Source organism: Phodopus roborovskii, unplaced genomic scaffold (assembly GCF_943737965.1).
Source record: "Phodopus roborovskii unplaced genomic scaffold, PHOROB, whole genome shotgun sequence".
NCBI classification, from domain to species: domain Eukaryota; kingdom Metazoa; phylum Chordata; class Mammalia; order Rodentia; family Cricetidae; genus Phodopus; species Phodopus roborovskii.
The window spans coordinates 5,499,858-5,514,804 of NW_026126651.1; the positions used below are offsets into that span (position 1 = coordinate 5,499,858).

General features: G+C 49.8%; 1 protein-coding gene across 2 annotated transcripts in view; it reads right to left on the minus strand.

Moving 5' to 3' along the window:
• The window catches only part of Nav2 (neuron navigator 2), a 329,324-nt gene that overhangs the window by 41,755 nt on the left and 272,622 nt on the right, over positions 1 to 14,947 (minus strand). For both annotated transcript variants that reach the window (XM_051174388.1, XM_051174387.1), the window contains 8 exons: positions 13,032 to 13,493; positions 12,174 to 12,239; positions 10,792 to 10,836; positions 7,800 to 7,960; positions 5,967 to 6,155; positions 1,008 to 1,060; positions 249 to 272; positions 87 to 161 (listed from right to left, as the gene is read on the minus strand). In XM_051174388.1, coding sequence (XP_051030345.1) covers positions 87 to 161; positions 249 to 272; positions 1,008 to 1,060; positions 5,967 to 6,155; positions 7,800 to 7,960; positions 10,792 to 10,836; positions 12,174 to 12,239; positions 13,032 to 13,493 — 1,075 coding nt within the window. The remainder of the gene's footprint in view (positions 1 to 86; positions 162 to 248; positions 273 to 1,007; positions 1,061 to 5,966; positions 6,156 to 7,799; positions 7,961 to 10,791; positions 10,837 to 12,173; positions 12,240 to 13,031; positions 13,494 to 14,947) is intronic.

Genomic DNA, 14,947 nt, shown 5'->3' on the forward strand with positions numbered 1-14,947 from the left:
AGTCCTGCCCCTGACCCTGCCCCTGGCTCCTACCACGCATGCACGTAGATGTTTTTGTACACGTGTGTACACGAATGTGCACTCACATTCGCAGTCAGCTGGGTGGTCAGCGCCGACACCTTTTCCTGGGAGGCATCCAGCTCCCGCCGCAGCTTTCGGATCTACAGAAACAGGCACGAGGTTACTTGCTTAGGGGTGGGCCATTTCCAGGCTGAGATGGATGGAATTAACTGTAAACCGCTCCTTACCTCTGACTGACATTTTTCTTCGGGCTGTAAAAGAATCACAGAGAAAATTAAAATAGGGAAGGAAAAACAGCCATGCAGCCCAGCCAATGGGGGCTGCTAAATAAATAAAAAATATTTTTTTTTTATTTCTATGTGCATGAGTATTTGCCTGTATGTATGTATGTATGCATGACTGGTATCCATGGAGGCTTGAAGAGGACACTGGATGTCCTGGAATGAGAGCTACAGGTGATTGTGAGTGGGAATGTGAGAATGGGCCTGGGTCCTCCCGAGAGCAGCAAGCGCTCGTAACTGCTGAGTCATTTCTCCAGTCCCTGGTAGTCTTAGATTTTGACTGGCTTCTATTCTGGCATAATTATACAAACTAGAACAGCTAAAACCACCCATCAGAAAGGCCAAACACAAGAGCACAGTACCCTAATGAGTCAGGAAGAATTCGATGTGTGCTCATTGTGGTGACGAGGAGCCACATGTGAAGACGTGGGTATAAGGCGGGGGTATCTATGTGCGCACTCAGCTTGCACATGGGGGCTGGGATCAGAACTCAGGTTCTCACGCTTGTGCAGTGAGCCCTCCACCCAGCCCCAAGGGGGGATGTGGTAACAGCTGTTTGCGAACGTCACGTCTTTTCTCCCGGGAGTGGATCCTTTTATGACGGGAATGCTCTCCGCAGATGAGACGCCTACAATCACCCTTGACACACTTGATAATGACGCATGCGTGCACAAGCTCGGCCACTCGGTGCTGATTCAGACTCACCGTGGAGTAGATGGAAGATGTGCTGGACACCAAGGACAGGGAGGACCCGTGAACTGGTGGAAGTAAATAAACAGGGGTCAGCGGCGCAGCTGGCTGCCAAGAAAGGGAAGGGGTGGAGGGAGCTAGCACTTCAGGACCCCACCGGCTCAGCCTGGCTGTGACCGTCATCTTGGCCTAATAGTTCCCGGGTTGAGCACAGGTCAGAGGCAAATATGAAATAATCCATTAAGGAAGTCATTTTTGTAGTACCACATTTTTCTTAACTAGCAAAATAACATACGATTCTGGAACCATCTATTCCCTTAACCGAATGTTCATACCAGTGAGGGTTCAAGCACGGGGCAATGTGGCTGTGGAGATTCTAACCACACTCTTGAGAGGCAGCCTGTGCCCGTTTCGGATTGCATCCACCCTTGTCCGATATACTCTTCGGGGTTGTGGCTGGGTGGCAAAGCTGTCTTGTTTCATACCCACTAGATGCTTACAGATGAATATTTTGAATCTAAGGGTCTTTGGTCATAATAAATTCAGACAGCCTTGTAGCAGAGTTATTAGTTGAAACCACAACATTTCTGCTGAAGGGATACACTTGCATTTGTACAATGTCTACACGTGACAGACAAGGGTGTTCTCTTCCTTGCTTGGTACCCATAGGTTCGGACTCAGAACCACACTCACATACTCTTAGCGTTACCTCCCATCTTCATTGGGAGGGGCCTTTTTATCATCTGCGCACATTACAAAGTGTGCCCTTTTCTGGGCCTGGGCATTCAAGCTGCCTCTCTTTCAGGAAAGCTGATTCTTATTTTCTCAGCAACCTCCTGCCAACTTGTCTGGAAGACAGAACTAGCCCTGTGTCAAGACATGGCAGGCGTTTTAAGTGGGCGCGGCTTTCCTAACCACAGGTGGAAAGCCTTATGTCCTCACATCCCACCAAAGCAGGAGCCCACCCGTGACCAAGCAAGGCTGGGAACATCTCTACACACACTACTGAGTTCACCTGTCACCCCAACAGCATGCTCAACCCCACTTAGCAGCTAGTAGAAGCTTCTTTCCAGTAAGATATTGAAGAAACAGTTCTGTCTGGCACTTGGGAGCCCGCCTATGGCATTGCTAGTAACCCCCCAACCCCTGAACCTCACACACTTGCTTTGTGTGGCTATCCTGCTGTCCTGGGCTTCTTTCCCAGGCACATTCTCGATGGCGCTTGGCTGCTTTCGGGGCTCTGCCAGTGCAGCTCTTTGTCTGGGGTGCTTCTAAACCCTACCTGCCCCAATCCAGCCCAGCCTAGAGCTTCTTCTCCTCTCACTAGTAGGTACTGACCTATGTGTGAGGCTGAGGCTCCACCAGGACTCACGCCCACCCTTCCAGGTTCTAGATGCGCTCCCTTTTTTTCTACCAAGTGTGACTCATCTGACTCACGCTCCCCCCCCCCCCAAAAAAAAAAGCGGGTTAAGGTGTTAATAGCCATAATGGCTTTCTGTGCTAACATGCCCACAGGATCCGGATCAGGATCAGAGGTACCAAGGCACTTCTGTGTGACAGACTGAAGTGGACAGAGTACCTGAGGAGCCGGCTGGGAGAAGAGACATGGGGATCACATAGTCACCTCCAGCCACGCTGGCAGGGCTGGCTCAGAGACCTGAGCAGAGCAGCACACAAACTCTGCCTACGTTTTGTCTCCCAATTTTCCATCTCTGGCAGTCAGGACCAGGATTAGGGACTCGGGCAGAGGAGGTACATCTGGCTGGCTTCAAGTGGAGGCCATTACTTTTCCCTGCAATTAATGCCTCTCACTTGGAAATCAGTGACGGCAAGGCTGTGACCCAAAGAAACAACCTCCTTGACTTTCTGAGCCCCCACCAACCTGAATGTGGCTTGCCTGAACCTCTGTGGCGGGCAGATCTTTAGGATGAGAATCAGAGCCTGGGGGACGGGTGTGGGGATGGACATGGATCCTCCTGGGCTGAAACAAGAGTTTCAGCTCCAAAACCACTAGAGCATGAGGGTGCTTCTCACTACACCTCCAAGGGTTCTACAGCTGGACGAAGATCGTCTAAGTCTGGAACTCAACTGGCACGTCTTGCTTAAGGCTCGCAGCCATGCAAGGGCGTGACCTGCTCTCCAGGGACCTGCTTTGGTAAGTCCTGGCTTTCACTTCTGAAAATCCTTCTGGTGGGCTGGTACGATGGGTTAGTTGGTAAGGGTGTTTGATACAAAACCTGAGTTCTCTACCCAGGATCCATGCAGGAGGGAAAGAACCAACTCCTAAAAGTTGTCCTCTGACCTCCACATGCCCAGCATGGCACACACGACAGAAAAAAAAAAAAAAAAATTAAAATTTAAAGTTAAAAAAGTTTTTAATTAATTTTTTTTTCCTAAACAGGGCTTCCCTGAGTAGCCTTAGCTGTCCTGAAACTCACTCTGTAGACCACACTGGCCTTGAACTCAAAGATCCACCTGCCTTTCCCTCCCAAGTTCTGGGATTAAAGGTATGCACCACCACCACCTTAGAAAGTTCTTAAGTTTGAAAAGAACTTTTGGTATGTTTTATAATGCATTTCTAATCCCTTTGTATAATGTTCCCATAGACACAAAAGCCAGGACTTGTGAGCCACCAGACTCCTGTCCCTCTGTAACGATAGTACATGCTTTTAACAGAGCCTAACCTCTGAGCCATCTCTCTAGCCCCAGCATCCTGTGTATCTGTGCCAAAGGTGACTTTGAAATTACATCCTGTCTGCGGTAATGAACTTACCTGAAACAATGCATGCTGCGCCTGACCTACGTGGCTACGACTCCCATCGCCTTAACTGTGGAAAGTGCTCATTAAACTGCACAATCTCACAAACATCTGTGCCAATTTTTCCTAAGCTTCAATCCTGCTTCACAGCATAAAATTAACATTCCCAGGATGGTCTACCTGGCCAGGCATGCGATCTGATTCCCCTACAACGCTGGATTCTCCCACAACATTGGTAATTTATCAATTCAAAATGAAACAAACAAACAAAATACTACACTCAAAGGAGTTAAAAACCTAATTACAAGTCCTGTTCTATTTCTATCATGTAACAACCTTGCAAGGAATAAGCCCAATTGAATGGCAAAATTCCCAAAGATGAAGAGGCCACATCTATGTGGTGCAATAACACATCTCCACCCCTCCCCCCAAGTTCTAACCCTACCTCTGCAGATGGAGTTCCGTGTTCTCAAAAATCATGTGATTGCAAAAGCTGAGATGATGCTTGTGGGTTTGCCAGGTCTACTTGCCATATGATATTCCAGAAGGTCTGCAATCATGTTGCCTGATTCCAGATGGACTGCCTGAGACCTAGCTGAAGATGACTCTCGATGGCCCCTGGCCTTTGTGAGGGCCACGTATTCTTGTCAGGACAAGTTTTGGTACTATCTCGTGATTCCCTCAGGGAGAGATGATGAGGGGAGGACAGGACACATTCCCCATGGGAGAGGATGAGGGGAGGACAGGACACATTCCCCATGGGAACCATCCTCAGGGGCCGAGGGAGAGTTGCTATTCTTGACCGATAGTAGACTGGGAAGGTACCCTAAGACAAACATCCGTTGCCTTAGGGCTGGTGTGCGCCCCATGGTGCTGCTCAGAGCCACCTCAGCACTGATTTCCAGCCTTTAAATCTAACAAAAATCCTCTAGTCACCCAGGTTCCCCTCCTTCTTAGTCCTCCAGCCCAGCAGTTTCCATATAAGGGATTACAAGCTTGCCCTGCTCTGGGTTACTGGGGACATAAATCTGGGGAGAGCCCCAAGTCACCAAGATTAGCCAACAAGCAAGTTCTCTCGCTGTCACTGAAGTCCTTTTAGCTTTTCTTAGAAAGAAAACTGAGAAACAGAAGACCGTACCTTGTACGCCCTTCCTTACGATTGGAAATTTCTTACTGCAAGTGCACTGAGCCTATGCCTGGCCTTTTTACAGGGACTGGGAGTCGAGGTGATCATCGATGAGTCACCCCTATGTTCTCTCCTGCCTTGGAAAAAGGGTTCCAGTAGAGACAGAGGCCCACTGGACTGCACTTGTCCTTGAATTCTCATCCTTGGCTTGGAGCCATCAGGAAACCAGTGTGGGTTTCAGCCCACAGACTACAGGGCACAATAACATAACTGTGCTAACATGTAATGCATTATCTTTTTGCTCTTATAGCTCCATAAGCCGAATGCTATTATTACTTTCATTTTATAGGGAACAAAGGGGTGAAGTATCTTGCCTAAGCTCTTGAGCCCAAGGAGGAGCAGAGTTGGGGCTCATCCTTGGCCAGCCCAACTCCCCTCTCTTTATTGCTGCTGGCTGAGCCTGCCGCCAGCCTCCCCCGAGCCCGGTGTTTGGAGAATGGGGCTCTCTAGGGCAATGTCTCCGGTGAAGGAGCAGAGGGTAAGAGAAATGAAGTGAGTTATGAAGGTAGCTGACAAGGTAACCCACAGAACTTTCCTTCCAAAATTCTGATGAAAACGAACAAAGCTATAAATGTCCACGGCTGGGCTGGCCCATGAAGGAAAAGGGTAAAAACAGAGACTCTGCATCTTGAAGCAAGCTAGGAAACACTGGATGCGAATGGGACTGCCCGCCCACCCCCAGAGCTGCAGGGCATGGGGAGATGAACTCAGTGCAGTTCTCTGCCAACAGAAGCGGCTGGGCTTCGAGATGGGGATGCATGCCAAGAAGCCATGGCCTGAGGCCAGGAGAGAGAGGAGCCTCAGGCAGAACTCAGTCAATGCTGGGGGCGGAGTGGGGGGGGGCGGCAATATTTGCAGAGGCCTCATCCCTCAGCTTCCTGAAAGGTTACAGGAGGGTCAGATCTTTCTAGTCAGAGCCCCTCGTGCCCGCCCCAGAGGCGAGGGAAGAGTTGTAGTGATCAGAGGACGGAGGACCGTCAAGCGTGTCATAGCAAGTGACCCGGGTTGGTGAAGCTCCTCCATCCCTTACCTTCCTCAAATCCATCCCGGAAGGAGCCCGACCGACTCATTGTTCTGTTCTTCTCATCCAGAGACATGGAGCTGTTCCGGAAGCGGCTGTCAGTGTAAGGGTCATACTGGCCATCTGCATTGGACAGGCTATGGGTCCTCAGCATCGCTGGGTTGGACAAGCTCATCTGGGTGACAGTAGTGGGGCTTGCTGGAACCAGAGGAGCAGAATGAGATGCTGCATGTCCATACCACTGTTCGGTATCACCCAGCAGTGTGTGTGCCTGCCAACCTCACTCCCTTGTCTATTCCTAAAAGGTAGCACGCATCAGCATTTGAGTTACAGGCTTAGAGCTAAAAATACTGGAGGGAAGGTGGGTCAGTTCCAAAGCAAGGCTCAGGGCCCCACGTTCCAACTTGGCACGTTCAGGCAGGCCAAGTGTCACCTTCCAGGCATGAGCTAATTACTCCCCGGGTTCATCTGAAACAATCCTCTGTAAAGCCAAAAGCCCAAAATAGTCCAAATAGGCTTTTGATCAGATAGGAAGCATTTGCACATGACAAGAACCTCTTGCTGCAAAGAGTTATGGCTGGGAAAGAACACTACAAACATAGGTCTCACGGCCTCAGACAGGGATCATCTCACAGCATGCGAAGAGCAGCAAGGCAAACGCACACTTCCCTGAGCTAAAATGATCTTTCTCATCAAAAGTCCTGTGCATGCTAGCCGTGCACACGGCATTCAGCAGTATACCTTTAACAGAACGGAATTACACGCCTGTGATTACAAGACACACACACATCATTAGACTAAGTTCAACGTCTAAAAAATTAGGGAAGTCTGCTGTTCTAAACATTGAGACCAGCCCTCAAGTACCTACCTGCATTCCACCACCTTCAAGTAACCTCTGCTGACACCAGCACCCAGCTCTCCTTCCTGTGAACTATGCAGTCCTCAAGATCAATTCTCTTCCATTGTTTGCTGACTTACGATGCAGCTTTGGGCTGTTCTCTTATACCCTGTCTTTTGGGACTGCACCCATGTGTCTGTCTCTAATAGAGAATCCCTCAGCATTCCAGCGGGGACTGTCATACACACACACACACACACACACACACACACAGTGTGTCAGTCAACACATTATGTAGGCAGCAGCCACTTCAAAGAACACTTGTTCATTAAAACTTATTTTCAGCTTGTTAAAGCATTGAGGAATAGTCTGAAAAACTGATCCCCCCCCCCAACAGGTCTGAGAAGCAGAATGTACCCTGAATGGTAGGATAGTGTGACCCCTGCTAGAATCTTACCTATCCTCATTGCAGGAAAAAAGGCTACATGAGTGTGTCTAACCGTTAGATTTTATGACAGGAGACTGTCATCTACAGAGTCCATGCTCCGTACAGTGCAATTGAGTTAGGGAAAGCTCTCATGCCAATCAGTGGTGTATACTTTATTCCCAGCACTTGAGAGGCAGAAGCAGGCGGATCTCTGAGTTCAAAGCCAGCCTGGTCTACAGAGTGAGTTCCAGGACAGCCAGGGCTTCACAGAGAAATCCTGTCTCGAAACAACAACAACCCTCCACACATACAAATCTCTTAATTTTAAGTAAACATTGGCCTCATTTGTGGCCATCCTAAGTCACATGTGGCCCAGGGCTGAGAGTGTTCAGAGCTTTGCAATTTTCCGTCTCTTTGACTGCGCCGCTAAGGGCTGATCAGATACGGAGAAGGATGCAGTCACACGCGCGCGCGTATACACACACACACACACACACACACACACACACACACACACACACGATAACCTCTGCCCTGCAGAGTGCATCCACATAGCTCAAGGCAAGAGGCCACTCACCAAGCTGGGAGAAGTTGAACCTGGTTCCCGAGGGAGAAGTGACACTGGACCCTGAGGAAAAGGGGGAGTTGGCAGCAGTGTCCTGCAGACCCCCAGCAGAGTGGGACCGCAACCATTCTCTAGCGTCTTCCTGCGTACGCAGCTGGGAGGCGGGCATACACCTGGGGACAGGAACCAGGCTGCAATGAACAGCACTCATGAAAATACATTCCCCACAGCTGATGAGGGCTATGTGAAAAGAAAACCTACATGTAAGGGGGGGGGGTCACTACACACCCTGAAACTTACGAAGTTTCTCACAACGTTTTTTTTTTTGGGGGGGGGGGACTTGGCTGCAACTGGAGAAAAATTATAATTCCTTTCAGCTTCAGGGGAACACCTAAAGGGAGAAAGACTGGGAATGCTCAAAAGAGCCATCCCTGGGTGTGACTGGAACATGCTGGTTCATGACAGGGTCTCCTCAAAGTCCTCCTTGACAGGAAGACCAGCAAGAACTGTTGTTAGAGTTGGAGGAGGTTTTCATGAGCTAACTGCTGGCATCTGCACACACTGGTGAATGGCCTTGAGTCATGACGCCCAGTGGGTGGCATCTGGAGAGGTTCATGGTGCTAGTGTTTATTTACAATAGCTGCTGCACTTTCTTTGAGGCAGGGTCTCATATAGCCCGGGCTGTCCTTGAACTTCCTATGTAGCTAAAGATGACCTTCAACTTCTGATCCTCCTGTCTCTATCTCCAAGGACTGGTGTGTCAGGCATGTCAAATCATGCAAACTTTATAAAATACTGGGGGTGGGGGAGAGGCTGAACTCAGGGCTTCCCTCATGCTACAAAAGCAGTCAAACAGCTGAACCACACCCCAGCCCCTCAACTGCTACAATGTAGCACTAACAGACTTCAGGAAGACAACCCCATACCAGTATGTTAAACACTGGGAAGCCTTCAGCATTCCAAAAAGGGACTGGGATATTTACTGAGCATCTCTGATGGGTGAGGTCCCTTTAGCGCATCATCTCCCTTTGCAGCATCATCTCCCTGAGGTTTCAGACTTTCACAGTGATGTAACACTGGGTCCTTCTACATGCTCCTGGAAGCTGGGGACCAGAGCTGAGATTCTAACTCATACTTGTCTGATTGCAAAATCTAGTCGCTTCCTACTTTCCCCACAGGCAGCATCTGGAACTTCTGCACTGCCCACATTGTCAGGGCACCCTCAGATTCAGGTGCTGATCAGGCACTAGAGGGACTAAATGGCCTTCGGGAATCTGCTGCCCAGTATGTGTGTGCCAAGGGAGTAAACCAGACAGAAAATCACTGTGAACAGGAACACAGTCTTCAGTATTATTGATGGATATACACCCTTGTAAGGCACACTGAGTACCTGAATTATGGTCACATAGCCCCATCTTAACTGCTTAGACAATCAATTTTTAAAATCCAGGGCTTTCACAGTGGCAGTGGCACATGCCTTTAATCCCAGCACTCAGCAAGCAGAGGCAGGCTGAAATCTGTGAGTTCGAGGTCAGCCTGGTCTACACAGTGAGTTCCAGGATAGCCACGGCTACACAGAGAAACCCTGTCTCAAAAATCCCAAACCCAAAATAAATAAACAAACAAACTCAGGGCTACATAACATTAATAGATCTCTTACAGACATGAGCACAGCATTTCAAACCTATCTAGACATTAGCTCCCTCTTTGGGTAACAGCCGGTTGGGAAAATATCTCCTAGGAGTGTTTACTTAGGGCACAGAAAGCATGGATTCTATACGCAGCACAGCAAAAACCAGATGTGTTGGTACATGCCTACAATTCCAACACTTAAGAAGTGGAAGCAGGAGGATCGTAAGTTCAAAGGTCATCCTCAGCTACATAGCAAGTTCAAGGACAGCCTGGGCTACATGAGACCCAGCCTCACTCAAAACAAGGGGTGACTGGTGGCATCCATCACTCATTTGCATATCTAGCTGATACATAAGGCCACGGTGCAGAACTCAGCTGGGAGGCGTTGACACGACACACGGGCCATCGTGTATTGATGCCCACGCTAATAATCTTTGAAAAGTATGGGTCCTTAAGGGCTGTAGGCTATTAAATAGAGACACACAACATGGCAACAAAACATTTCATTCCAAGTTCCTTTGCATGTGAAAGAACGTGTAACATTTAGTGCAGGGTGAAGCTGACGCGACAAATAACAATAACAGGCTTTTAGGGAGCAGACCTTTTGGAAGTTCACAGGGAGTGTGAGCAAAGTAAAGCAACTTGGGCTGGTGATGCGATGGACATGATTTGAGCAATATTGACTTAGAGCATCCTGTTTTACCAAGCCCCAGCAAGTGGCCCAGGCCTAACTTACCCTGCATGGAAAGACATTCTTTTCTGGTGGTCTCTTTTTTTTTTTTTTTTTTTTTTTTTTTTTGTACTTTCCACCAAAAGGCAATCATACCCATTGATAACTGACCCAGTCACTGATTAGGACATTAAGACAACTCTTCAGTGTTTCGTAGCTACAAAATTATTTTTTAAGTAAGTTATTATTATCATTATTTGGTGGTGCTGGGGATTAAACCCATAACCTTATCCATGGCAGGCAAATGCTCTACCACAGAGCTGAATCTCCAATCTGGAAGAAGAGTTTTAAATGGAGGCAACCAACAAAGCAGCATGCTCTAAGTCATGCCCTCCTGTGGAAGCGGCTGTGTACACAGGCATTCATGAAGTGACCCTCCTGCTGGCCCCCAGGAGCAGTCACTGCTCCCAGCTCCAGGTTGCCGCCCGGCTGTGAGAAGGCTTTGTCACGTGAAGCTTCACAAAGCACAGACCCTGCTCAAGCGAGTAAGCCACAAATGGAGAGATGAGAATGAGAGGGGTCTGTCACCCAAAATCCAGCTGCGGTGGCCAAAGCAAGGAGCCCAGCCCAGCCCAGCCCAGCCCCAGCAGCCAAGCTCCAAGGCCACAACAGATGGCATGGGTACACGGAGGGGGCAGATACCTGAGTCCTTTCTTAGGCAAAGTGTTTCTATCAAGGTGCGGGTCACTGTGGGAAAGTTAAAACAAAATCAAGAACTTCAGAAAAGCAGAGAGGGGAAGACAGGCAGGAAGGCTAGGGAGGGGCCTGAGGACTCCCCTCCCCCGGACAGACACATCCCCCACAGCAGCCATGCACGCGTCCACACAGTATATAAACGACAGCGGGTCTTGTCTGCACCTGCACCAGTGCGTACTTTACCCCAAATCACGAGATAGCCTGAGTCATGGACCCCCAATTGTTCCTCCTTTTCCACAGGTTCAAAGCCAAGGCAGGGGCTGGGCCACCTAGTAGCGCGGCCGGCTGGCCGGCGTGTGCTGCCCTAGGCCCCACCTGTGCACCTCCTCAGTGTCTGTCCTGCATCCCTCCCACCTCCTCAGTGTCTGTCCGCATCCCTCCCACCTCTGGCAGAGGTCCCAAGAAGGGGCAGAGACTCATCGGAGAGTTTCAAGAGGCAGCAGTCTGCATATTTGGAATTCATGTGTGATGAAGTAAATTCCAGGTCCCTCTCAATGTCTCCTTGTTCCTGCCTAGCAAGGGCGTAGCAGCCAGGAGCCGAGCCCTGGGCGGGAGCCTGGGCATGCTGGAACTTGCTGGCTGATAGAGTCAAGCAAGGCATTTGAATTGCTAAAGTACAGGGCTTTAAAGGCTTGGTTTGCAAGCCTGACAGAAACAAAGTTAGTGCTGTGGATGGGGTGAAGGGGGTTTCCATTAATTTTCCCCCCCCACACTAAGCATGAAACAACATCTGCTTGTTATGTTTGGCCAAGCCACCACTCCTCCAGAAACTGGGGTCAACACCCATCTCTGAGGCCCACCCACGCTGGGGGCGGACCCAGGCTTCTCCTGTCTTAAAGCCCCAGCCCTCCAGGCGCTCTACCATTATTATCTTTGCAGGAAACAGACACACAAGACGACACTCTGAACAACACAATGAGCCAGGATGCAGCGGAAGCCTTCAAGGGAGAAGAGCCTACTGGGCCGGGAGGGGCGGGGTGCAGGGGGAGAGACAGAGGTGAGGGCCAGGCTTCACCGTGGGTGGTAGACAGTACCTGGAGGGGTAGGGAGGAAAACGCCAGAAGCTGGGAGGCAGGGACATGCCACGGACACCGGGAAGGACGCCAGTGAGGGCTCTGGCAGCCCAGGATGAAAGGCAGGGTTTGCGGTAGCCACCGGCTGGCCACCTTTCCCTGGGCTTTAGCAGACCCTCACTGGCATGCCCGGCTACCACAGACTACACCAGAGCCACAGACACAAGCGGGGTGGGGCTCAGGCCAACAGCCTTGCACACAACAACTGGCTTGACAGCAAACACCGGAGGCTCAGCAGGCCTATGATGTCATTACCTGTCCTGTTTCCTGGGCAGAGTACTTCTGCAGAATTTAGGGCTAGCAGCAGGGGAGGAGAGAGGGCTAGAAGTCCCGGCAGGTAGAAAACAAGAGAAGGAGCATTAGACAGAAGGAAGAGGCATGGTTATACACAATGGTCAGAAGTCTTTTCTCACGCCCAGGACTGGCTCAGACACACCCTAAAACTGCAGCAGAATCAAGGCTCTTGCAGATTTTTCCATCTCTTATCACTGTGGCCAGCAACTCAGGAGGGTGTTGGCACGGCAGTAACCCTCCCCAGCTGCTCCCAGGTCTCCTACTCTGCTTGCCCAGATACATGAGAGGAAGTTGTCAGTAGGGAGACAAACCCATTCCAATGCTGAATGTCATTTCAGACAGAAGCATACATCTGTCCCCATCTGGTAGCTCTGAGCAACAAGAACATCCGGAAAGAAAAAAGGAGATAGCAGGAAGCAGTCAAGACCAACTCCAACCTAAAACTGGCTTCAGCCAGCAAGGAACACTGATGAGGAAGATCAAAACCAGGTTGTGAGCGCTGGTGGCACACGCCTTTAGTACCAGCACTCGGGAGGCAGAGGCACGTGGGTCTCTGTGAGTTCGAGGCCAGCCTGGTCTAAAGAGGGAGTCCCAAAACAGAAAAACCAGAAGGAAAAAAAAAAAAAAGAGAGAGAGACAAAGAAAAATAAAGAGACAAAGAAAAAGAAAGACAAAGAAAAAGAAAGAGAAAGAAAAAGAAAGAAAGAAAGAAAGAAAGAAAGAAAGAAAGAAAGAACAAATCCTCCCAGGCAAAGGCCTTTGGATCCCTAACCTGCCTGTATCTGGGGATGGACATCTTCCTGAGGGCACAGCACCAACCTTTCTGACAGTGTGGTCTTCACACTGCTGGTGCGGACAAAAGGCATCAGGGAGTCTTCCTTAGTGGAGGTGACTGGGCCAGGGGAGGAGTTGTGACTCAATCCCCCTCCGCCGCTTCCGAGGGATATGTCAATGGACTCGCAGCTGGTATGCAGGCTGCTAACAGACTGGAAGCCCAGACCATCCTTGCTCACTGCCGACGAGCTGGTACCCCAGGTGAGGCTGTTGGAGGGGCCCGAGTGGGCTGAGCTGGGGCTGGATGCTAGAGGAGACTGGGTGAGGTCCACGTTCTTACTGTAGAGAGGACTGCTGTTCCCACTGCTCAGGACGCCACTGCCTGAGGGGGACTCTAGGTTACCTTGCTGGGTCATAGAGGCATGAGGGTTGGAGATGACCACTGCGCTTTTCGTGGTTTCGGCTGTGGCGATGGGCACTTGCTTGGTAGGCTTCCCACCAAAGAGTCTGCGAAGAGACAAAGGGTTGCGTGGAACAGATACTGGGGAAACCTGGGGCAGAGGAGGTTGTGAGACCCTTGGAAGGGGCAGTGGTCTCTCCTGCAGACACACGAGGGTCTCCCCAGACAAAGGCTGGCAGTTAAGTGGGCCCGGATGCTGGTGCTTCCCAGGGGCCTCTTTCTAGCTCTACATTGCAGCCGGGACACAGCTCTAAGGCCAGGCAGCGGGCACACTTTCCACAGGCCTGCCACACTCCTCCGTGACCTTGCTCCCCTTTTATTTCTCTAAACAGAATAGCTGGAAGGTTGCTCCAACCCAGGAATCTTCTGGAAAGAAAAAAGTTTCTTCTTCCTGTGATACCAGGTATGAAGCCTTGAGACTTGGTTTCTTTGATCCCTCAGCACAATACAAAGAATCAAGAGTTTACACCTGGAGGGAACTCAGAAGACGTATGCACACAAATATATGAGCGACAGAAAAGCCAGAGGACTTGTGTGAGCTGACGCCATAAACAGAAACATGCTGGGTCCAGGACATTGGACCACACACACCGGGTACAAGTCGGGTCTCTGAAACAGACACACAGAAATGCCATGCCAACTTTTACCCATTTCCGCAAATGTGTGGTCCATGTTCTAGAACGCAAGGGCCTATCACACCCTCAAAAAGTAGTGAAGGGGATAAGTAGCCTGAAAACTGACAAGAACAGTACACGTTGTGGCAGGCAGACTACCTTTTGCCCCAAAGCCTGGAGTAATTTGAATTTGACCTTGATCACCTGGAAACAGTCGCTCAAATCTCAGAATCTGTATGGCATGAACAGACCTATAACCCTACTTCAATATCTAATGGCAAGGAACGCATTATCCTACTCTGGAATCTGGGCATCAGAATGCTTACACACTCTCAGCGACGGGACCTCCCCGATGGCCTCTTTTCGTTGTTAGAAAGCAAAGCTGAGAACCACCTTCGCCTGGCTTCCCACCCATATACAAATTCACTCGGTCGGCTGTGTGCATTCGTGAAATCCTGAAGGGGCTTATCCATCTCACTCCACTGGGGTCTTCTCCTTGCCACACAAATAACGGCACAGCTAGACCGCCAGGGAAATGTAGGGAATGTGTGATTGATTAACCAAACATGGATGCCTGTGAGGGATGCGTGTGAGGAGCCCACGTGCTTTTAAAGATTCATGTACACTAGCTTGAGGGTATAGTAAAATGCCAATGCAGCATCCAAAAGGACGTCTTTAAGACCATGTCTTATTCTTCTACTTGAAGCAAGTGGGAGGGAAATTTTTCATTCATGGGGCAGTGTGTTAAAATAGCAAAGAACAGCTCATGGGATTTTATCCCTAAAAAAATGAATGATCACTGGCATCCTAAAAATCAAGTTTCCACAGGGCATACCACGTGAGCTTCCTCCCGTTTCATGCGGAATGCTTCTTCTGGAGTCTTCAGA